The 24,429-nt window shown below is 42.5% G+C and overlaps 1 protein-coding gene across 3 annotated transcripts; it reads right to left on the bottom strand.

The window, feature by feature from the left end:
* Positions 1-19,156: 19,156 nt before the first annotated feature.
* LOC143778278 (uncharacterized) lies at positions 19,157-24,117 on the bottom strand. Of its 3 annotated transcripts, none has more exons than XR_013216488.1 (4): positions 22,707-24,117; positions 19,934-20,172; positions 19,653-19,676; positions 19,157-19,392 (listed from the first exon to the last, which is right to left on the bottom strand). XR_013216488.1 is itself a non-coding variant. In XM_077267383.1 (2 exons), exons 1-2 carry the CDS (start codon positions 23,415-23,417, stop codon positions 20,152-20,154), a joined length of 732 nt encoding a protein of 243 aa, XP_077123498.1. In that variant the 5' UTR covers positions 23,418-24,117; the 3' UTR covers positions 19,708-20,151. The 3 variants fall into 3 exon arrangements, 1 of the variants encoding a protein (XP_077123498.1); XR_013216486.1 differs by lacking the exon at positions 19,653-19,676 and having other exon boundaries at positions 22,707-23,734; positions 23,995-24,019; XM_077267383.1 differs by lacking the exons at positions 19,157-19,392; positions 19,653-19,676 and having other exon boundaries at positions 19,708-20,172.
* Between the last annotated feature and the right edge of the window lie 312 nt (positions 24,118-24,429).

Raw genomic sequence — 24,429 nt, 5'->3', positions numbered from 1 at the left:
AAGTATATAATTCCACATGTGTTAATTCATAGGTTTGATGCCTTCAGTGTGAATGTACAATTTTCATAGTCATGAAAATACAGGAAAATCTTTAAATGAAAAGGTGTGTCCAACCTTTTGCTCTGTACTATATATATATATATATATATATATATATATATATATATATATATACACTCACCGGCCACTTTATTAGGTACACCTGTCCAACTTCTTGTTAACACTTAATTTCTAATCAGCCAATCACATGGCGGCAACTCAGTGCATTTAGGCATGTAGACATGGTCAAGACAATCTCCTGCAGTTCAAACCGAGCATCAGTATGGGGAAGAAAGGTGATTTGAGTGCCTTTGAACGTGGCATGGTTGTTGGTGCCAGAAGGGCTGGTCTGAGTATTTCAGAAACTGCTGATCTACTGGGATTTTCACGCACAACCATCTCTAGGGTTTACAGAGAATGGTCCGAAAAAGAAAAAAAATCCAGTGAGCGGCAGTTCTGTGGGCGGAAATGCCTTGTTGATGCCAGAGGTCAGAGGAGAATGGGCAGACTGGTTCGAGCTGATAGAAAGGCAACAGTGACTCAAATCGCCACCCGTTACAACCAAGGTAGGCCTAAGAGCATCTCTGAACGCACAGTGCGTCGAACTTTGAGGCAGATGGGCTACAGCAGCAGAAGACCACACCGGGTACCACTCCTTTCAGCTAAGAACAGGAAACTGAGGCTACAATTTGTACAAGCTCATCGAAATTGGACAGTAGAAGATTGGAAAAACGTTGCTTGGTCTGATGAGTCTCGATTTCTGCTGCGACATTCGGATGGTAGGGTCAGAATTTGGCGTAAACAACATGAAAGCATGGATCCATCCTGCCTTGTATGGAGCATCTTTGGGATGTGCAGCCGACAAATCTGCGGCAACTGTGTGATGCCATCATGTCAATATGGACCAAAATCTCTGAGGAATGCTTCCAGCACCTTGTTGAATCTATGCCACGAAGAATTGAGGCAGTTCTGAAGGCAAAAGGGGGTCCAACCCGTTACTAGCATGGTGTACCTAATAAAGTGGCCGGTGAGTGTATATACACTCACCGGCCACTTTATTAGGTACACCATGCTAGTAACGGGTTGGACCCCCTTTTGCCTTCAGAACTGCCTCAATTCTTCGTGGCATAGATTCAACAAGGTGCTGGAAGCATTCCTCAGAGATTTTGGTCCATATTGACATGATGGCATCACACAGTTGCCGCAGATTTGTCGGCTGCACATCCCAAAGATGCTCCATACAAGGCAGGATGGATCCATGCTTTCATGTTGTTTACGCCAAATTCTGACCCTACCATCCGAATGTCGCAGCAGAAATCGAGACTCATCAGACCAAGCAACGTTTTTCCAATCTTCTACTGTCCAATTTCGATGAGCTTGTACAAATTGTAGCCTCAGTTTCCTGTTCTTAGCTGAAAGGAGTGGTACCCGGTGTGGTCTTCTGCTGCTGTAGCCCATCTGCCTCAAAGTTCGACGCACTGTGCGTTCAGAGATGCTCTTAGGCCTACCTTGGTTGTAACGGGTGGCGATTTGAGTCACTGTTGCCTTTCTATCAGCTCGAACAAGTCTGCCCATTCTCCTCTGACCTCTGGCATCAACAAAACAGAACTGCCGCTCACTGGATTTTTTTTCTTTTTCGGACCATTCTCTGTAAACCCTAGAGATGGTTGTGCGTGAAAATCCCAGTAGATCAGCAGTTTCTGAAATACTCAGACCAGCCCTTCTGGCACCAACAACCATGCCACGTTCAAAGGCACTCAAATCACCTTTCTTCCCCATACTGATGCTCGGTTTGAACTGCAGGAGATTGTCTTGACCATGTCTACATGCCTAAATGCACTGAGTTGCCGCCATGTGATTGGCTGATTAGAAATTAAGTGTTAACAAGAAGTTGGACAGGTGTACATATATATATATATATATATATATATATACACATACTGCTCAAAAAAATAAAGGGAACACTAAAATCCCACATCCTATATATCACTGAATGAAATATTCCAGTTGTAAATCTTTATTCATTACATAATGGAATGTGTTGAGAACAATAAAACCTAAAAATGATCAACGTAAATCACAATTAATATTCCACGGAGGTCTGGAGTTGGAATGATGCTCAAAATCAATGTGAAAAATTAAGTTACAGGCTGATCCAACTTCAGTGGAAATACCTCAAGACAAGGAATGATGCTCAGTAGTGTGTGAGGCTTCTATGTGCCTGTATGATCTCCCTACAACACCTGGGCATGCTCCTGATGAGGTGGCGGATGGTCTCCTGAGGGATTTCGTCCCAGACCTGGACTAAAGAATCCACCAACTCCAGGACAGTCTGTGGTGCAACGTGACGTTGGTGGGTGGTGCGAGACATGATGTCCCAGATGTGTTAAATCAGATTCAGGTCTGGGGAACGGGTGGGCCAGTCCATAGCTTCAATGCTTTCATATTGCAGGAACTGATTACACTCTCCAGCCACATAAGGTCTGTCATTATCCTACATTAGGAGGAACCCAGGGCTAACTGCACCAGCATATGGTCTCACAAGGGGTCTGAGGATCTCATCTCGGTACCTAATGACAATCAGGCTACCTCTGGCAAGCACATGGAGGGCTGTGCGGCCCTCCAAAGAAATGTTACCCCATACCATTACTGACCCACTGCCAAACCGGTCATGCTGAAGGATGTTGCATGCAGCAGATCACTGTCCACAGCATCTCTAGACTCTGTCAAGTCTATCACATGCGCTCAGTGTGAACCTGCTTTCATCTGTGAAGAGCACAGTGCCCCAGTGGCAAATTTGCCAATCCTGGTGTTCTGTGGCAAATGCCAAGCATCCTGCATGGTGTTGGGCTGTGAGCACATCTATGGACATTGGGCACTAAGACCATCATCATGGCGTCGGTTTCTAACCATTTGTGCAGACACATGCACATTTGTGGCCTGCTGGAGGTCATTTTGCAGGGCTCTGGCAGTGCTCCTCCTGTTCCTCCTTGCAAAAAGGCTGAGGTAGTGGTCCTGCTGCTGGGTTGTTGCCCTCCTACAGCCCCTTCCATGTCTTCTGGTGTACTGGCTTGTCTTCTGGTAGCGCCTCCAGCCTCTGGGCACTACACTGACAGACACAGCAATCCTTCTTGACACAGCTCGCATTGATGTGCCATCCTGGATGAGCTACACTACCTGAGCCACTTGTGTGGGTTGTAGAGTCCGTCTCATGCTACCACAAGTGTGAAAGCACAACCAACATTCAAAAGTGACCAAAACAACATCCAGAAAGCATTGGTACTGAGACATGGTCTGTGATCCCCACCTGCAGATCCACTCCTTTATTGAGTGTGTCTTGATAATTTCCAATAATTTCCATCTGTTGTCTAATCCATTTGTGCAACAGCATGTGAAATTGATTGTCAAACAGTGTTGCTTCCTAAGTGGACAGTTTGATTTCACAGAAGTTTGATTTACTTGGAGTTATATTCTGTTGTTTAAGTGTTCCCTTTATTTTTTAAGCAGTGTATATACAGTGGGGCAAAAAAGTATTTAGTCAGTCAGCAATAGTGCAAGTTCCACCACTTAAAAAGATGAGAGGCGTCTGTAATTTACATCATAGGTAGACCTCAACTATGGGAGACAAACTGAGAAAAAAAAAACCCAGAAAATCACATTGTCTGTTTTTTTATCATTTTATTTGCATATTATGGTGGAAAATAAATATTTGGTCAGAAACAAAATTTCATCTCAATACTTTGTAATACATCCTTTGTTGGCAATGACAGAGGTCAAACGTTTTCTGTAAGTCTTCACAAGGTTGCCACACACTGTTGTTGGTATGTTGGCCCATTCCTCCATGCAGATCTCCTCTAGAGCAGTGATGTTTTTGGCTTTTCGCTTGGCAACACGGACTTTCAACTCCCTCCAAAGGTTTTCTATAGGGTTGAGATCTGGAGACTGGCTAGGCCACTCCAGGACCTTGAAATGCTTCTTACGAAGCCACTCCTTCGTTGCCCTGGCGGTGTGCTTTGGATCATTGTCATGTTGAAAGACCCAGCCACGTTTCATCTTCAATGCCCTTGCTGATGGAAGGAAGTTTGCACTCAAAATCTCACGATACATGGCCCCATTCATTCTTTCATGTACCCGGATCAGTCGTCCTGGCCCCTTTGCAGAGAAACAGCCCCAAAGCATGATGTTTCCACCACCATGCTTTACAGTAGGTATGATGTTTGATGGATGCAACTCAGTATTCTTTTTCCTCCAAACACGACAAGTTGTTTTTCTACCAAACAGTTCCAGTTTGGTTTCATCAGACCATAGGACATTCTCCCAAAACTCCTCTGGATCATCCAAATGCTCTCTAGCAAACTTCAGACGGGCCCGGACATGTACTGGCTTAAGCAGTGGGACACGTCTGGCACTGCAGGATCTGAGTCCATGGTGGCGTAGTGTGTTACTTATGGTAGGTCTTGTTACATTGGTCCCAGCTCTCTGCAGTTCATTCACTAGGTCCCCCCGCGTGGTTCTGGGATTTTTGCTCACCGTTCTTGTGATCATTCTGACCCCACGGGGTGGGATTTTGCGTGGAGCCCCAGATCGAGGGAGATTATCAGTGGTCTTGAATGTCTTCCATTTTCTAATTATTGCTCCCACTGTTGATTTCTTCACTCCAAGCTGGTTGGCTATTGCAGATTCAGTCTTCCCAGCCTGGTGCAGGGCTACAATTTTGTTTCTGGTGTCCTTTGACAGCTCTTTGGTCTTCACCATAGTGGAGTTTGGAGTCAGACTGTTTGAGGGTGTGCACAGGTGTCTTTTTATACTGATAACAAGTTTAAACAGGTGCCATTACTACAGGTAATGAGTGGAGGAAAGAGGAGAATCTTAAAGAAGAAGTTACAGGTATGTGAGAGCCAGAAATCTTGATTGTTTGTTTCTGACCAAATACTTATTTTCCACCATAAAATGCAAATAAAATGATCAAAAAACAGACACTGTGATTTTCTGGATTTTTTTTTCTCAGTTTGTCTCCCATAGTTGAGGTCTACCTATGATGTAAATTACAGACGCCTCTCATCTTTTTAAGTGGTGGAACTTGCACTATTGCTGACTGACTAAATACTTTTTTGCCCCACTGTATATATATATATATATATATATATATATATATATATATATATATATATATATATATATATATATATATATATATATATATATATATATATATATATATATATATATATACACTGTTGTGCTCAAAAGTTTACATACCACAGCAGGATTTCTGCTTTCTTGGCATTTTTTCAGAGATTATGAATGATAGCACCAACCCTTTTTCTCCACTCATGGTTAGTGGTTGGGTGAAGCCATTTATTGTCAAACTACTGTGCTTTCTCTTTTTAAATCATAATGACAACCCAAAACATCAAATTGACCCCATAAAAAGTTTACATATCCCATTTCTTAATACTGTGTACTGCCCCCTTTAACATCAATGAGAGCTTGAAGTCTTTTGTGGTAGTTGTGGATGAGGTTCTTTATTTTCTCAGATGGTAAAGCTGCCCGCTCTTCTTGAGCCTCCTGTAAATTCCTAGCATGAACTGCATGCTTGAGATCTCCCCAGAGTGGCTCAATGATATTGCGGTCAGGAGACTGAGATGGCCACTCCAGAACCTTCACTTTGTTCTGCTGTAGCCAATGACAGGTCAACTTGGCCTTGTGTTTTGAATCGTTGTCATGTTGGAACGTCCCAGTACATCGCATGCGCAGCTTCCGGGCTGATGATTGCAAATTTGCCTTCCATATTTGCTAATAACGTGGTGCATTCATCTTTCCTTCAACTTTGACCAAGTTTCATGTGCCTTTGAAGCTCACACATCCCCAAAACATCAGTGATGCACCTCTGTGCTATACAGTAGGGAGGGTGTTCCTTTCATCATAGGCTTTGTTGACCTCTCTCCAAATGTAACGTTTATGGTTGTGGCCAAAAAGTAAAATTTTGGTCTCATCATTCTAAATTACCTTGTTGCAGACGTTTTGAGGCTTCTCTCTGCGCTGTTTTGCATATTGTAGGTGAGATACTTTATGGCATTTACATAGTAATGGCTTTCTTATGGAGACTCGACCATGCAGCCCATTTTTCTTCAAGTGCCTCCAAATTATGCTTCTTGAAACAGCCATACTGCTAGTTTTCAGAGAGTCTAGTATTTCAGCTGATGTTATTTGTGAGTTTTTCTTTGCATCCCAAAATTTTTCCTGGCAGTTGTGGACAAAATTTTTCTTGGTCTACCTGACCGTGGTTTTCTTTTTACAGAGCCCCTGATTTTCCATTTGTTAATCACAGTTTGAACACTGCTGACTGGCATTATCAATTCCTTGGATATCTTTTTTTATCCCTTTCCTGTTTTATTCAGTTCAACTACCTTTTCCTGTAGATCTGTTGACAATTCTTTAACTTTCCCCATGACTCACAATCCAGAAACGTCAGTGGCTGGATGAAAGATGCAAGAGTCTGTCTGGATCTCAGAAACTCACTCAGCTTTTATGCACACTCACTGATTACAAGCAAACAGGTTACAGGTGAGGATGTTACCTTTAGTAGCAATTCAAACCCATTTGTGTCAACTTCTGTGCATGTTATCAGGCCAAATTCACCAGGGCATGTGATCTTTTGATCAGGGTTATTTGGATGTTTTGGGTTGTCATTATGATTTAAAAAAAAACACAACAGTTTGACAATAAATGGCTTCACCCAACCAATAGCCACGAGTGGAGAAAAAGTTTTGGTGCTATCATTCATATTCTCTGAAAAAAGGCCAGGAAAGCTAAAATTCTTTTGGGTTATGTAAACATTAAAATACAACACAAAGAAGGAGCAGTCTTGGAATTATGGAAATTACAGGATCAATAGACTTGTTAATGATATGCAAATAATGAAAACATGTAAGGAACATTTTAAAAACATCTTTTCAGACTTGAGTAAGAGCTCCGCATATAGAAATGCATACACTTACACATTTATGCTATTATTTATGTTATTAATGGTTTTCTGCTACACTGAATTCACTTGGGCATGCAAAACATCAAGATCTGATGCTAGCAGCAACCTTTACGATTCCTTACCAATGACGTCTCACATGTGCTAGGTAGTAGACAAGTCCAGAGATGCTGAAGAAGAAAGGTAGAATGTTTAGATTACACAAGCTGCTCACAGTTTTTCTACCAACATGCAACCTGGCTTTGTGATGTTAAAAACTGGCTCCAAGGACACTGGTGAAATGGCTGAATCACTAGTTGTAAGATGAAATCAATGTAACGCTGAGCTGCTGGTGTACCTGGAATGAATACTAGAGAAATCCAGCAAGCAAAAGTAAAATATGTCACCTCAAACAAGATCTTTGGTTACAATTGCAACCAATACAAAAGCGGGACTGTTCACTAAAGATGACAGACCTACATTTTAGCCTCCATTGCTGTTTTGCTCTGCATGATGATAGCATCTGCACCAAGATAAAAGTGGTGGCATGAGGTCAAAAGAACACATGTAGCTGGGCATCAGACTCATAACCCAATGTAATGGTTTGTATACAGACTGTTTGACTCTCAAGCTCGGTATGTGACATGCATTTTCACTTGCAGTACAGACTAGATCAATCGCATAACAAGTATTATGAATTTCAATGTCCCAGGAGCCATTTTTCAAAACATCAACATCAGGAAGCATGTTGTTCTTGCTGCTATGAGTGGCCTACATAGCGTAAACGTGCTACTAAGACTTGCAGTGTCTTTAGAGTTGTCTTACATCAATCACATCTGGTATGTCTTTGATTTGCAATTTCACATGGAGCTGCCAGCATTGGCTCTTGATGATTTTCTTGCCCAAGTAGATCAGGCATGGGAGAATATTACTAACCTAATTGATCAATAAGCTCACCGATAGTTTGCCAAGGCATGTAAGTGTGTATTTATGTTCGTGTTGCTCATCCGTAATGAATCAAGTTGTTTTGAAAATATATATTTTTTTCCATTTCAGGAGTGTACATATGTATATATAATCTTTTTCATAACTAAATTAAGATACATGTCATGCTATACTCTCCATCGCATAACAATGGAAACGTGAAAAAAAAAATAAATGTCAACAGAACGTCCACAAGTCATGAAAATTAAGAGGCGCAGAGTTGTAATAGCTTTGCATCCTCTTTACAGTATTCTTCCTGCTGATCAGTGTCATAGTCATCTACAGTGAGGAAATCTTCAAGAAAGGTCCCTTTAAGTAAATAGGGAATGTTAGAAGTACCAGCACAACTAGCTGACTATCAGTCCAGCTATAAACAGAAAACTATGAAAAAGATGCATTGCTATTTTAGCGCTACCCTCTTTCCTTCTCTGGATCCAAAAAGTCAATGATGGTTTGTCCATGCAATTAGTCATTATGCTTTCATATATGAATAACCCTTTAGGGCAGTCATTACTTTTTAGTAGGTACCATAATTATACATTTTGATGGCAACAGAACATTTCATCTTTGATTCTTCTTTAAGATGGAATTGTAATTATGCATTCTTCATTTATTGTCTATATTTACATTTTCTGCCCAACACTAACCACGAAGAGAAGACAGAAAAGGTTTTCACCTCCTCATTATTTCCTGTTCACATATACACAGTGTCCTAATGAATGCTGTGAAAGGAATAGTTTTATCTCTGGGATTCCAGCAGAAGGAGGCTGTTTCTGGACCTAACTAGACCTACTGTAGCTCAGTTCCAACAATGACAATTTGAAAAAAAGTAAAAAAAAAAATAAGTAAAAAAAATAAGTATAATCACATGTAAAATATCACGCCTATCATTTAATTTCGTAAACCTGCTACAGGGTTAAAATTCCAAACAGAATTTTTTGTTTTTAACTCTAAAATACATTATAATGAAGAAATAAATGTTAATTTTAATTCCTGATGCCAGACCTGTTCTGAAATTTTGGAGCACCATTGCATCACCTTGCCATAGGTAAGAGCAAAAAAATGGAATCCAGTAAGGACTTAAGTGAATTTTCAAAATGTTTGGATGTTTTGCAATGCGAGCCTTAATCAAATTACCATAATTGTTTACATGTAATGTATAAAAATTAACTGAAAATAATAATGAGCACAAAAGCAAACGTATAAAAAATATATATTTCTGTTGTATTATTTGCATAAAAAAATTCCCTCAAGACATAGCCACATTCAGAACTCAAAAAAATCAACAATAAAAACAATGAGAATGGAGCAGTAACCAGCATTGACAGTCAGGTGAACGTCCTCTGCTGTTGTGACAATTCTTGAATACAGGGATTCACTGAAACTACTGAAGAGCTTATTTAAGTTAATGATCATTCATTACCCAATGTATTCATACCTTTAATAGATAAACTATAATTATAAAGCTCCTATTTCTTACCTTTATTTTGGCAGATAATAAAAACAAAATTATACTAATTGTATTTAAAATAAATTTTCACATTTCCTGTATGTGTACATGGGGATAACACTGTTTCTAACAATAATAAGACTTGTATCCTGCATTTCCACAAGTTTTCCACTGAGCAGATGCTATCTCTTAATTTGCAGTTTTCTCTGAGCTAGTGGGCAAAGTTAGATGCCATGACCTCTCCCATGCACATCACAGCACACATGGAAGATTCCTGCTCTTCGTGCCTAAATAGAATAACAGCAGCAGTATGGAGAACACTATACTACAATACTGAGTTATCTGGATCTGCACTAATGTAGCTGTTTGTTTGCTCACTCTCCTCCTCACTCCTTCTCCTTCTCACCTCTCCATAGTGTATAATAGCCTGTGTAGTCTGACACCTCACTGTCCATACAATTGTCTTATCTTGAGCAAGATGGAGTTAAGCTTTTTTTTAGTGTAGATGAAAAGTTCAGAAGACTGGAGGGATAGGAAGAAATGGCTTATAAGTGGAGAAAAAAAGTAGAACTATCGAATAAGATATAGTACAATTTTTTTGTACTGAGCTGTACTATTGACTTAAGGCCCCGTCTCACTAAGCGATTTACCAACGATCACGACCAGCGATATGACCTGGCCGTGATCGTTGGTAAGTCGCTGTGTGGTCGCTGGGGAGCTGTCACACAGACCGCTCTCCCCAGCGACCAACGATCAGGGGAACGACTTCGGCATCGTTGAAACTGTCTTCAACGATGCCGAAGTCCCCCTGCAGCACCCGGGTAACCAGGGTAAACATCGGGTTACTAAGCGCAGGGCCGCGCTTAGTAACCCGATGTTTACCCTGGTTACCAAAAAAAACAAACACTACATACTCGCCTTTCGGTGTCCAGGTCCCTTGCCGTCTGCTTCCTGCTCTGACTGAGATCCGGCCGTACAGCGAGAGCAGAGCGCAGCGGTGACGTCACTGCTGTGCTCTCACTTCTCACTGTACGGCCGGGAGTCAGTGAGAGCAGGAAGCAGACGGCAAGGGACCTGGACACCGAAAGGCGAGTATGTAGTGTTTGTTTTTTTTTACATTTACGCTGGTAACCAGGGTAAACATCGGGTTACTAAGCGCGGCCCTGCGCTTAGTAACCCGATGTTTACCCTGGTTACCAGTGAAGACATCGCTGGATCGGTGTCACACACACCGATTCAGCGATGTCAGCGGGGCCTCAACGACCAAAAAAAGGTCCAGGCCATTCCGACACGACCAGCGATCTCGCAGCAGGGGCCTGATCGCTGGTACGTGTCACACATAGCGAGATCGTTATGGAGGTCGCTGTTGCGTCACAAAACTTGTGACTCAGCAGCGATCTCGCTAGCGATCTCGCTATGTGAGACGGGGCCTTAATAGCCTGTGTAGTCTGACACCTCACTGTCCATACAATTGTCTTATCTTGAGCAAGATGGAGTTAAGCTTTTTTTTAGTGTAGATGAAAAGTTCAGAAGACTGGAGGGATAGGAAGAAATGGCTTATAAGTGGAGAAAAAAAGTAGAACTATCGAATAAGATATAGTACAATTTTTTTGTACTGAGCTGTACTATTGACTTAAGAAAAGTTTGTTGAAATTAAAGTTCCTCTTTATACCATTGAAGCATTAACCTAGCCATTGAGCATTTATAATTAGATGTCAAGTTACAGGTTTTCCAGACAAAATATCTTACTTTATCATGGTATGTTTGTCAAGTTATAATACAGTATGCTACATCTGTAATTCAGATTTTTTTCAGATCATAGATTTGTCTGATTTTTTTTTGTTTTTTGTACACAGAAGCCACCATTGTTTTAGCCTGCTGCGCTCTTTCTGACAGATTTCTGTTGCCTTTTGACAGACACAAAAATGTTACAGGAAAGCTATCAGTAACCTAAGAGACTCTGTAATGCTAATGGTCCCACTTCCCCCTCCATGCAGGGACACCGGCATACTCACCATCCAGGCCACACGGCAAGTTCCCTGGCATACTCCTTTCTTCCTGTGTCTGTGTCCTGGTGGCACGACTAGTTCAAGTGCACTCCCCTGTTATTAAAGGGGCAGCATTCCCCTAAAGCAATTAGGCATCTTGTATAAAAGGGACCCTCCCCAAAATTGATGTGCTTAATAGTGATGAGCGAGTATACTCAGTACTCAAGATTTCCCAAGCACGCTCGGGGGTCCTCCGAGTATTTGTAAGTACTCGGAGAATTAGTTTTCTGCACCGCAGCTGAATGATTTACATCTGTTAGCCAGCATAAGTACATGTGGGGGTTGCCTGGTTGCTAGGGAACCCCCACATGTACTTATGCTGGCTAACAGATGTAAATCATTCAGCTGCGGCAATAAAAACTAAATCTCCAAGTACTTACAAATACTCGGAGGACACTCAAGCGTGCTTGGGATATCTCGAGTACCGAGTATACTCGCTCATCACTAGTGCTTAACCCCTTCCCGACCTTTGACGCCACGTAGGCGTCATGAAAGTCGGTGCCAATCCGACCCATGACGCCTATGTGGCGTCATGGCGGGAAAGCTTCCCTGCGGGTCCGGTGACCGGGGTCATTCAAATGTCACCGTACCCGCAGGTGCAGGGGGACCTGTACTTCACCCCAGGGGGGGTGGCTTTGCCCCCCCCGGGTCTACGATCGCTCCCAGCGACCTTTTTTTAACCCCCTCCAGCTCTGATTGGAGCTAGCGTCCTTGTGACGACCTGGAGGGGCGGAGTAAAATACCTCTGTCCTCGTTCTCCAGACTCATCCCGTTGCTGGAAGCTGGAGAACGAGGACCCTACCCTCATACCTCCCACCGATCGCCGCCGATTGCCGCCACTGCCGCTGCTCTGCCGGTGCTCCTGCCGCCTCTGCCACCGCCGCCTGTGCTCCTGCCGCCGCCGCTGCCGCCTGTGCTCCTGCTGCTGCCGCCAGGTTCTCCCCTCTCTGCCATCCACCTCTGCGCTCTGCCCCCCTGATCACTCTCCCCCCCGATCTTACCCCCTGCCCCCCTTTTCAACCCCCCCTGCTGCTGCTGCCAGCTCCATCACCCCAGCTCCCCTAGCTCCTGACAGCCCCCGCCTGCCCCCTGGTGATCACCCCCTTCCCCCCTGATCACCCCCTGCCCCCCTGATCACCCCTTGCCCCCCTGATCACCCCCCCCCTGCCCCCCTGATCACCCCCTGCTGCTGCCGCAGATTTCATCTGCTCCTGCTGCATAGCCTCAGCCCCCCCGTGCCTGAAAGCCCCCTCCTGCCCCTCGGTGTTCACCCACTTCCCCCCTGATCACCCCCTGCCCCCCTAATCACCCCCGATCACCCCCTGCTGCTGCCGCTGATTCCATCGCATCGCTTCTGCCCCCCCGCACCTGACAGCCCCCTACTATCCCCCGGTGATCACCCCCTGCCCCCCTCATCACCCCCTGCCCCCCTGATCACCCCTTGCCCCCCTGATCACCCCCCATCCCCCTGATCACCCCCCGTCCCCCTGATCACCCCTGCTGCTGCCGCTGATTCCTTTTGCTGCTGCTACTGCATCGCCTCTGCCTCCCGCGCCTGACAGCCCCCTCCTGCCCCCCTGATCACCCCCTACCCCCCTGATCACCCCCCGTCCCCCTGATCACCCCCCGCTGCTGCCGCAGATTCCATCTACTGCTGCTACTGCATCGCCGCTGCCCCCCCACGCCTGACAGCCCCCTCCTGTCCCCCGGTGTTCACCCCCTGCCCCCCTGATCACCCCCTGCTGCTGCTGCCGCCGATTCCATCTGCTGCTGCATCGCCTCTGCCCCCCACGCGCCTGACAGCCCCCGCGCGCCTGACAGCCCCCGCACGCCTGACAGCCCCCGCGCGCCTGACAGCCCCCTCCTGCAGTGGAAAGTTTCACAAAACACTCGCACATACACACACGCACACTATAATAAAGTTTTTTTACACACACCACACACAATGTCCCGCTCATCCCAGTCACAAAGGCTGTACTCAGCTGAGGAGGCATATTCCTTTCTTGCCTCCGAAACTGATAGTGAGGGTGAGGACCCCACTTTTCTGTATTCTTCCCACTCTTCCTCCTCCAGTGACACAGACTCGCCACCCCCAAGATGTCACAGGATGAGAAATCGCCCGGAGCCCAGCGGAGGAGAGCCGGAGCCCAGGGGAGAAGACACACAGCCAAGGGTAAGTAACCCCCAACCTAGTGCTAGTCACGCCCAACCTAGCACTAGTACCCCCACCTGGACCCCCGTCCCTGAAAATTTTGCTCCACGGATTCCTGATTTCATTCCCCAATCAGGAATCCAATTTGAGACTGCCAACCTCAGGGAAATAGACTTTTTCAAAGTCTTTTTCTCCGAGTCAATTGTCAGTCTCATGGTGGAGCAAACAAATTTGTACGCCCTGCAATTTTTTGCCGAAAACCCAAGTTCATCATTTACTAGTTGGAATCCCGTTGACTCCGTAGAAATGATGAAATATTGGGGACTGGTCCTTCACATGGGGATTGTGAAGAAACCAGAAATTCGCCAATACTGGAGTACTGATGTTTTATATCAAACTCCAATATATGGCATGGTTATGATTCGCAAACGTTTTGAGGCGATTCATAAATTTCTTCATTTTAGGGACAACACTGACATCCTTCCCCGCGATGACCCGAATTTTGACAGACTGTTCAAAATTCGGCCTGTCATCGAACACTTCAGCAACAAGTTTGCTGAAGTGTACATTCCCCAAAGGGAAATTTGTGTGGATGAATCCCTCATCCACTTCAAAGGGCGGCTTCAGTTCCGTCAGTACCTGCCCAGCAAACGGGCAAGGTACGGGATTAAGCTCTATAAGCTCTGCGAGAGTACCTCAGGGTACACGCTCAGCTTTAGAGTTTATCAAGGAAAGGACAGCAGTATCCAGCCCCCAGAATGTCCACCCGTTCTGGGGGTGAGTGGGAAAATAGTGTGGGATTTGGTCCACCCACTGCTTGATAAAGGTTACCATCTGTACGTTGATAACTTTTATACAAGCATCCCACTCTTTCAATCCCTCTCTGCCAGAGCTACCGTCGCTTGCGGTACTGTGCGCAGAAACAAGAGTGGTCTGCCTTTGTCGCTAATTGAGCAGGCTCTCCCAAAGGGTGAGAGCCGAGCCCAGTGTAGTGGCAACATGCTTGTGGTCAAGTTCAAAGACAAAAGGGACGTCTTTTTCTTGACCACAATCCATGGTCCCGGCACCACGGCCACCACCGTTCGAGGTACCCCAGCACAGGTCCACAAACCGGACTGTGCCCTGGGGTACAACAAACACATGGGGGGAGTTGATCTTTCTGATCAGGTCCTCCAGCCCTATAGTGCCATGCGGAAAACGAAGGTGTGGTATAAAAAACTGGCTGTGCACATCGTACAAATGGCACTGTATAACGCATATGTGCTATCACAATGTGCAGGCCAGACCAACAACACCTTCCTTCAGTTCCAGGAGGTGGTGATAAAGGCCCTGATGTTTGGAGGCAAGGAAGGAGCGTGCCCCAGCACCCCTGGAACTCAAGGTTCCCATGTGGTACCAGGGCAACATTTTCCCTGTGAGGGGAGAGCAAAAAAAAGGTGCCGGGTGTGCTATAAAAGGGGGATAAGAAGGGAAACTCGTTTCCAATGTGAAACGTGTCCCGACAAACCTGGACTGTGTTTGAATGAATGCTTCAGAATTCATCACACGTCCGTGGACTAGCCACATCCTGATATTCCACTACAGAACTCACCCACACCAGGCTGATATACACAACACCACACACACACACCAACCTGACGTACACTACACCACACACCAACCTGACGTTCACTACACCACACACCCCAACCTGACGTAGTGTGTCAGGTTGGTGTGCATGGCGTAGTGTACGTCAGGTTGGTGTGTGGTGTGGTATAGTGTACGTCAGGTTGGTGTGTGTGTATGGTGTACACTACACCACACACACCAACCTGACGTACACTACACCACACACCAACCTGACGTACACTACACCACACACCCCAACCTGACGTAGTGTACGTCAGATTGGTGTGTATGGCGTAGTGTACGTCAGGTTGGTGTGTGGTGTGGTATAGTGTACGTCAGGTTGGTGTGTGTGTATGGTGTACACTACACCACACACACCAACCTGACGTACACTACACCACACACCAACCTGACGTACACTACACCACACACCCCAACCTGACGTAGTGTACGTCAGGTTGGTGTGTATGGCGTAGTGTACGTCAGGTTGGTGTGTGGTGTGGTATAGTGTACGTCAGGTTGGTGTGTGTGTATGGTGTACACTACACCACACACACCAACCTGACGTACACTACACCACACACCAACCTGACGTACACTACACCACACACCCCAACCTGATGTAGTGTACGTCAGATTGGTGTGTATGGCGTAGTGTACGTCAGGTTGGTGTGTGGTGTGGTATAGTGTACGTCAGGTTGGTGTGTGTGTATGGTGTACACTACACCACACACACCAACCTGACGTACACTACACCACACACCAACCTGACGTACACTACACCACACACCCCAACCTGACGTAGTGTACGTCAGATTGGTGTGTATGGCGTAGTGTACGTCAGGTTGGTGTGTGGTGTGGTATAGTGTACGTCAGGTTGGTGTGTGTGTATGGTGTACACTACACCACACACACCAACCTGATGTACACTACACCACACACCAACCTGACGTACACTACACCACACACCCCAACCTGACGTAGTGTGTCAGGTGGGTGTGTATGGCGTGTACGTCAGGTTGGTGTGTAGTTTGGTATAGTGTATGTCAGGTTTGTGTGTGTGGTGAATACTACACCACACACACCAACTTGACATACACTACATACCTTCCACACGCAACATGGTGTCCGCTAATGATTGGAGCTAATTTTTCATTCAAAAAGTGAAATGGCGCTCCTTCCCTTCCGAGCCTTGCCGTGCGCCCAATCAGTGGTTTACCCCCACATGTGAGGTATCGGTGTACTCAGGAGAAATTGCCCAACAAATTTTAGCATCCATTTTATCCTGATGCCTATGTAAAAATGAAAAAAATTGAGGCTAAAATAAATTTTTTGTGAAAAAAAAGTACTTTTTAATTCTTATAGATCAATTTGTGAAGCACCTTGGGGTTCAAAGTGCTCAATATGCATCTAGATAAGTTCCTTGGGTGGTCTAGTTTCCAAAATGGGGTCACATGTGGGGGAGCTCCAATGTTTAGGCACACAGGGGCTCTCCAAACGCGACATGGTGTCCGCTAAAGATTGGAGCTAATTTTCCATTCAAAAAGTGAAATGGCGCTCCTTCCCTTCCGAGCCTTGCCGTGCGCCCAAACAGTGGTTTACCCCCACATGTGAGGTATCAGTGTACTCAGGAGAAATTGCCCAACAAATTTTATCATCCATTTTATCCTGATGCCCATGTAAAAATGAAAAAAATTGAGGCTAAAATAAAATTTTTGTGAAAAAAAAGTACTTTTTCATTCTTATGGATCAATTTGTGAAGCACCTTGGGGTTCAAAGTGCTCAATATGCATCTAGATAAGTTCCTTGGGTGGTCTAGTTTCCAAAATGGGGTCACATGTGGGGGAGCTCCAATGTTTAGGCACACAGGGGCTCTCCAAACGCGACATGGTGTCCGCTAAAGATTGGAGCTAATTTTTCATTCAAAAAGTGAAATGGCGTGCCTTCCCTTCCGAGCCCTGCCGTGCCCCCAAACAGTGGTTACCCCCACATATGAGGATTCAGCATACTCAGGAAAAATTGGCCAACAACTTTTGCGTTCCAGTTTCTCCTTTTACCCATGGGAAAATAAAAAAAATGTTGCTAAAAGATCACTTTTGTGACTAAAAAGTCAAATGTTCATTTTTTCCTTCCATGTTGCTTCTGCTGCTGTGAAACACCTGAAGGGTTAATAAACTACTTGAATGTGGGTTTGAGCACCTTGAGGGGTGCAGTTTTTAGAATGGTGTCACTTTTGGGTATTTTCAGCCATATAGATCCCTCAAAGTGACTTCAAATGTAAAGTGGTCCCTAAAAAAAATGGTTTTGTAAATTTTGTTGTAAAATGAGAAATCGTTGGTCAAATTTTAACCCTTATAACTTCCTAGCAAAAAAAAATTTTGTTTCCAAAATTGTGCTGATGTAAAGTAGACATGTGTGAAATGTTATTTATTAACTATTTTGTGTCACATAACTCTCTGGTTTAACAGAATAAAAATTAAAAATGTGAAAATTGTGAAATTTTCAAAATTTTCGCCAAATTTCCATTTTTTTCACAAATAAACGCAAAAATTATGGACCTAAATTTACCACTAACATGAAGCCCAATATGTCTCGAAAAAACATTCTCAGAACCGCTATGATCCGTTGAAGCGTTCCTGAGTTATTACCTCATAAAGAGTCACTGGTCAGAATTGCAAAAAACGGCAAGGTCATTAAGGCCAAAATAGGCTGGGTCATGAAGGGGTTAAGCTACACTGAGATATTAGTGAGTGAAGTATGCTACCAGTGAATTGTTAGGTCCCCTGGTCCTTGTGTGGCTAGGTCCTGAACCCGAACCCTAGTCTGTTTGGGTTTCACTCATTTTTTAGTAAACGGCTTGAAGAAAATAAAAGCGCAATAGGGTCTTATCTGGGCATAAGGAGATAATTTTTATTCAAATTTACTCAACAGATCCAGCCCTTACACAGGCTCATAGGAATGTAAGCTGCTGCAGATCCACCTCCTCATGACAAACCGAAGTAAAAAAAAATGGGATGTAAGGGTAGATTCTTCTCTGTGCCACTAGAGATATTAGAAGTCCAGATCAGTAATCCAATGAAAAAGTGGCTTTATTAAATGCGTTTCGGAGCACCAGGGCTCCTTCATCAGGATACTACACAGAATGGACACTCTGTGCTATCCTGATGAAGGAACCCTGGTGCCCCAAAACGCATTGAATAAAGCCACTTTTTCATTGGATTACCGATCTGGACTTCTAATTTTTCAAGTGGCGCAGAGAAGAATCTACTTGATATCCCATTTTTTCCTTAAGCCCATTTTTAGTAACATTTCTGCCTACGTTTTCATTTCTGTTGCAAGAAAAAATACACACTTAAATTTGATGCCATCATTTTACGTATAATAAATGAGGTAGATCAGATTGTTAAATATATCACAAAATGTTGGTCATAAACTGTACTCTGGGAAAGGCAGCACAAACTGGTGCTAATAACCCAGACACCTTTCGCTTGCATATTACACAAAATACAGTATTTTTCTAGTTTAGAAATATAACAACATTCAAGAATGACTCATTAGTTTCCTAGCATTGTAAAAAGGTTAAAGCTACAACTCAGCCATATTGTAACCAAAGGTCATGAAATGTGCTATGTTATTAATACATTCCCTCTGCTATGTAATTCAATAAAAAATGTAATAAAGCCTACATATAAAAAATCTGATATGGAATTGGAATTTGTACCTGGGACTTATAACCTGGTTTAGTGTGGAAATACCGTGAAGAAACATATTATAGCAACTACAAGAACCATCAAAATTAGTAGATATACAATTTGCACTGTAGAAGAAAGGATTCAGACCCAAAGCACAGCTCTGTTAGTAAGAACAGAAATCATGGATGATGGAGAGCTGATGTTAAACTCACATATGAATCCGGAACAGATAAGGGAGTAGCTCACTGTTTTAGGTCACAGGTGCTCTAGAAAAATATATGAACAGTCTATGAAAAAATCTGGCACACTGTTTCAAGCAAAAATGAAATAATTTTATTGAGGAATATTTTATTTTCTCTCCATATTCAGATCAATATCGCACAATAAAGGACCATATAGTATGGGTATCAAAATTCGACGTTTCGGCTATATCATAAGCCTTTATCAAGAGATACCTACATGTAAAAATAAAATAACATAGAATCATATTCCATACATTACAATAGAAAGGATATATACACATACATATCTATACACACATTTGTATGGTAGAATTTAAGGTAAATAACATAAATTGAATAATTTGAATAATTTCTAGATGTAAGACTCCATCATAAATACAGAGAACAAGGATGATCCTGACAAAATTGAGTTCCATAAAATATATGATGAATATCGCAGGAAAATATATCAGGAAATGAAAAAAATATATTACCAATATTATTCCATCATCAGGCAGCTGCAAAAGTAAAAATATGCGCGTAAAGAGACAAAGATTAGGAGCACTAAGTCTGCCACTGCCACCACCAAAAAGTAAATCAGAAAATGAACAAAGTGAGATCCGTCCTACCGCAGATAACATAACAAACAGAGTGTGGTTCTAAGTACTAAATAGCGTCATATTGCTAAAAGCAATAAAGTCCATAGGAAAATGGACCCACCAGATAAAGTCCTAGGTGCTATCATTCATTCATCAAATAAAGTGCATGATCTTACCCTACATAGTGGGTTCGGGTGCTTGCAGAGGTCCGGAGTGCGGTATCGTGACGCTAGAATGTGCGTCCTCTTATACAGCCCCAAATGAGCCGGTATTGTGAATACTTCCGGGTGACAGTGTGAGATGCACGTGCGCGGCTAAAGAAGCCGAAAAAAAGCCGAGAGCCGTCGGAGAAAGCCGAGAACCCGGCAAATCATGTGACTCTCCTATTACTAAATCAGCGAAGATCAGCGCCTGTCTGTGGAAGAAAAGAAAACAGGAAAAACAATAAGAAAAAGAAAAAGAAAAGCTACATTTATTTCTGCCATTTAAATTTATAGCGTGCATAATACCCCAATTATATTAAGACAGAACAAAATAATAATGAAAAGTTAATACTGAAAGATATGTCATATCTATATTTCTATAGTACATAATAAATGTTTATAAGGGACCATGGCTAAAAAGGATCGAGATAAATAGTATCGGGTCTCTGTAGATAAAAAGTCACCTAATGCATAACTTCATATTCCCTATTAAGACCAAATGGGGAAAGAGTTTGTAATTTATGAATCCAGTAAGATTCCCGTACCTTTAATTTTTCTATTCTGTTGCCACCCCTTCTCATAGGGGGTATCCAATCAATAACCTGATATCTGAGTTGGGCAATTGTATGATTATTTTGGGCAAAATGAGCCGGAACCGGAAGAAGAGTACGCTTACATCGAATTGTGGATTTGTGCTGGGAGATACGGTCCCGGATATGTTGGGTGGTTTCACCCACATATCCGAGACCGCATGGACACTTGATCAAATATATAACAAATGATGAATCACACGTGAAATGTCCTTTTATAGGAAATCTTTGTCCCGATCGTGGATGGGTAAATGAATCCCCCTTCATCACATTAGAGCACTGTAGACATCCTAAACAAGGAAATGTCCCATTACGTGGTGTACTAAAAACCCTCTGTTTCGCCAGAGATCTAGAGGAGCCCACATCAGCCCTTACTAAAAAGTTCCTCAGGTTATTGGATCTTTTGTCACAAAAAATAGGTCTAGTGTTAAATTCAGGAATAGTAGGATACGAGTTTTGTAAAATGTTCCAATGTTTCAATATACATTGTTGAATGCGTTGTTTAAAGGGATGAAAGACACTAACGAAGGCAATTCTAGGATACTTAGATGTCACCCTACGTCTATTAGAGTCTATTTCAGCAGTATAGTCACCCAAAGTTGGAGGATAACCCCTGTCCTGAAATTTCTTGTCCATTTCAACATGTCTGGTGGTACGTTGTACCGAATCAGAGACAATTCTCCTCACCCTATCATGTTGGGATTTGGGTAATGCTTTCTTCACATGACGTGGATGGTTACTGCTATATAAAAGTAAGCTATTTTTGTCCGTCGACTTCACATATAAGTCAGTGTCGACCTTACCATCTGTCCGTATGATCACAAGAGTGTCTAAAAAATTAATAGATTGGTCATTGTACTGTAGAGAGAAGGTAATATTAGATGTACAGGAGTTCAGGTCAGCATGAAAACTTTGAAGGGTTGATTCGTCACCAGTCCAAATAAAAAATACATCATCAATAAAACGTCTCCAAAATAAAACATTTGATGAAAACAATGGATGACAATATACATACGATGTCTCATAGAAATCCATGAATATATTCGCAAATGGGGGCGCAACATTTGACCCCATAGCTGTGCCTTTCTTTTGAACATAAAATTGGTCTTCAAATAGGAAATAATTTTTAGTGAGAATAATAGTTAATGCATCAATACAAAACTGTAACTGATTTTCAGAGAATTTAGCATGTGTGGTGACATATTGGATAACAGACTGAAGACCTTCCTGATGATCAATGTTGGTGTATAAACTGGACACATCCATGGTAACCAATATGCTGCCAGGAGGTAAAGGACCCAAACTTTTAAGTAATTGTAGAAAATGAGTGGTATCTTTCAAATATGATCTCATAAATGGTACAAGTGGTGATAGAATCTTTTCTAACGTTATCGCAAGTGGTGATAATATCGAATTAGTGGAAGCCACTATGGGTCTTCCGGGGGGTCTAAGCAAATTCTTATGAATCTTCGGCAATGTGTATAGTACTGGGATAACCGGATGATTATTAATAAGAAACTCCCCCAGTTTTTGATCAATGACCCCTAGAGATAGATAATGTGACACCAGACTTCTAATCTCTCTTCCAATATCAAAAGTTGGATTATTGGACACAGGCATGTAAGTATCAGTATCACTTAACTGCGACAAAATCTCATTAACATAATAAGTTCGATCTAATACCACGATTGCTCCTCCTTTATCAGCAGGTTTTATAATTAAATTTCGGTTATTTTTTAAGTCCATCAGTGATCTATATTCTTCCTTAGATAAGTTGTTTTTGACCTTAACGAGACCTTTATCTATGGATCCTAAAATTTCTTTAACATCTCTATTGACAACCTCAATAAAAGTCTCCACAGGATGATAAGACTTAGGAGGTTGAAAAGAACTAGGAATTCGTAAGTCCAAAGATTTTAATGAAAAGACCGATGGCCTAATCACTTCCGTAGTAGTCTCAACTGGTATTGTCGAGAAATGTACTTTAAGTCTCAGAGTTCTGAAAAATCTATGTAGTTCCTGATCCACCTGAAATGAGTCAAAATGTGGAACTGGACAGAAGGTTAGACCTTTTTGAAGAAGTGTCATATCTGTGGGGGAAAGATTCTGGGAGGAAATGTTATACACGATGTTGTTATTGGACGAAGTCCTCCTACCTGCGATCTCGTAGCCATTCTCTGTCGATCCACGTTTCCTCCTTCCCCTCCTCGTTTTCCTCGATGTGATCGGGCACGACGTGCTTCTAAAAAAGGTACTCGTGAAGGCCCAAAATCACTATCTGAACTATTAGAAAATGAACTGTAGCTTCTACGAAAGGGTCTCCTAAATGAACCAGTAGAGCGCCACCGATAAACTTTGTTGTTGCTATAATCATCCGCATCTCTGAGGAACTTGGTTTTCTTTTTTTCTTGGAGACTGTTACGGAATTCAGAAATAGTATTATCTAATTTCGTTTTAAGTGCCTTAAAATCATCAGGTGATGAAGTTTCAATAAGTTGTTGTTCACTCGTGGAGATCTTCTTTTTTAACTCCGAAATTTCTTTCTGTAGGAAATCAATTGTCAATACCATAAGGTCCATAGAACATTTGTTGAGTATAGACTCAAATTTGACACAATAATCCGTGTTCTCATGAAATAATGTAGGTTTCAATGAAACCCTGAGGCCCCTGGGAATACGTTGTACCTTATGATACTCCGCCAATGTAATCGAATGCAGGTCCAATGCTGTGAATCTCCGCAGATCTCTTTCGAAATCTCTAGTTCGAAGTTCTTCCGATGGTGTATGTAAGAAAGTCCCCGGGGTTGTAACTTGAGAAATGATATCAGATGTTTCATCAGCATTATATGATAGAGTCAAAAAGGACATTTTTCCGTAAAAGAGGAGATTAAGAATAATATAAAAATAATACAAAAAACACAGGAGCACACCTCCTAAAAAACATATGAATCCGGAACAGATAAGGGAGTAGCTCACTGTTTTAGGTCACAGGTGCTCTAGAAAAATATATGAACAGTCTATGAAAAAATCTGGCACACTGTTTCAAGCAAAAATGAAATAATTTTATTGAGGAATATTTTATTTTCTCTCCATATTCAGATCAATATCGCACAATAAAGGACCATATAGTATGGGTATCAAAATTCGACGTTTCGGCTATATCATAAGCCTTTATCAAGAGATACCTACATGTAAAAATAAAATAACATAGAATCATATTCCATACATTACAATAGAAAGGATATATACACATACATATCTATACACACATTTGTATGGTAGAATTTAAGGTAAATAACATAAATTGAATAATTTGAATAATTTCTAGATGTAAGACTCCATCATAAATACAGAGAACAAGGATGATCCTGACAAAATTGAGTTCCATAAAATATATGATGAATATCGCAGGAAAATATATCAGGAAATGAAAAAAATATATTACCAATATTATTCCATCATCAGGCAGCTGCAAAAGTAAAAATATGCGTGTAAAGAGACAAAGATTAGGAGCACTAAGTCTGCCACTGCCACCACCAAAAAGTAAATCAGAAAATGAACAAAGTGAGATCCGTCCTACCGCAGATAACATAACAAACTATCTCCCAGCACAAATCCACAATTCGATGTAAGCGTACTCATCTTCCGGTTCCGGCTCATTTTGCCCAAAATAATCATACAATTGCCCAACTCAGATATCAGGTTATTGATTGGATACCCCCTATGAGAAGGGGTGGCAACAGAATAGAAAAATTAAAGGTACGGGAATCTTACTGGATTCATAAATTACAAACTCTTTCCCCATTTGGTCTTAATAGGGAATATGAAGTTATGCATTAGGTGACTTTTTATCTACAGAGACCCGATACTATTTATCTCG

The sequence above is a fragment of the Ranitomeya variabilis genome, chromosome 1, assembly GCF_051348905.1.
Source record: "Ranitomeya variabilis isolate aRanVar5 chromosome 1, aRanVar5.hap1, whole genome shotgun sequence".
NCBI classification, from domain to species: Eukaryota; Metazoa; Chordata; class Amphibia; order Anura; family Dendrobatidae; genus Ranitomeya; species Ranitomeya variabilis.
This window is presented reverse-complemented; position numbering and strand designations above follow the sequence as displayed.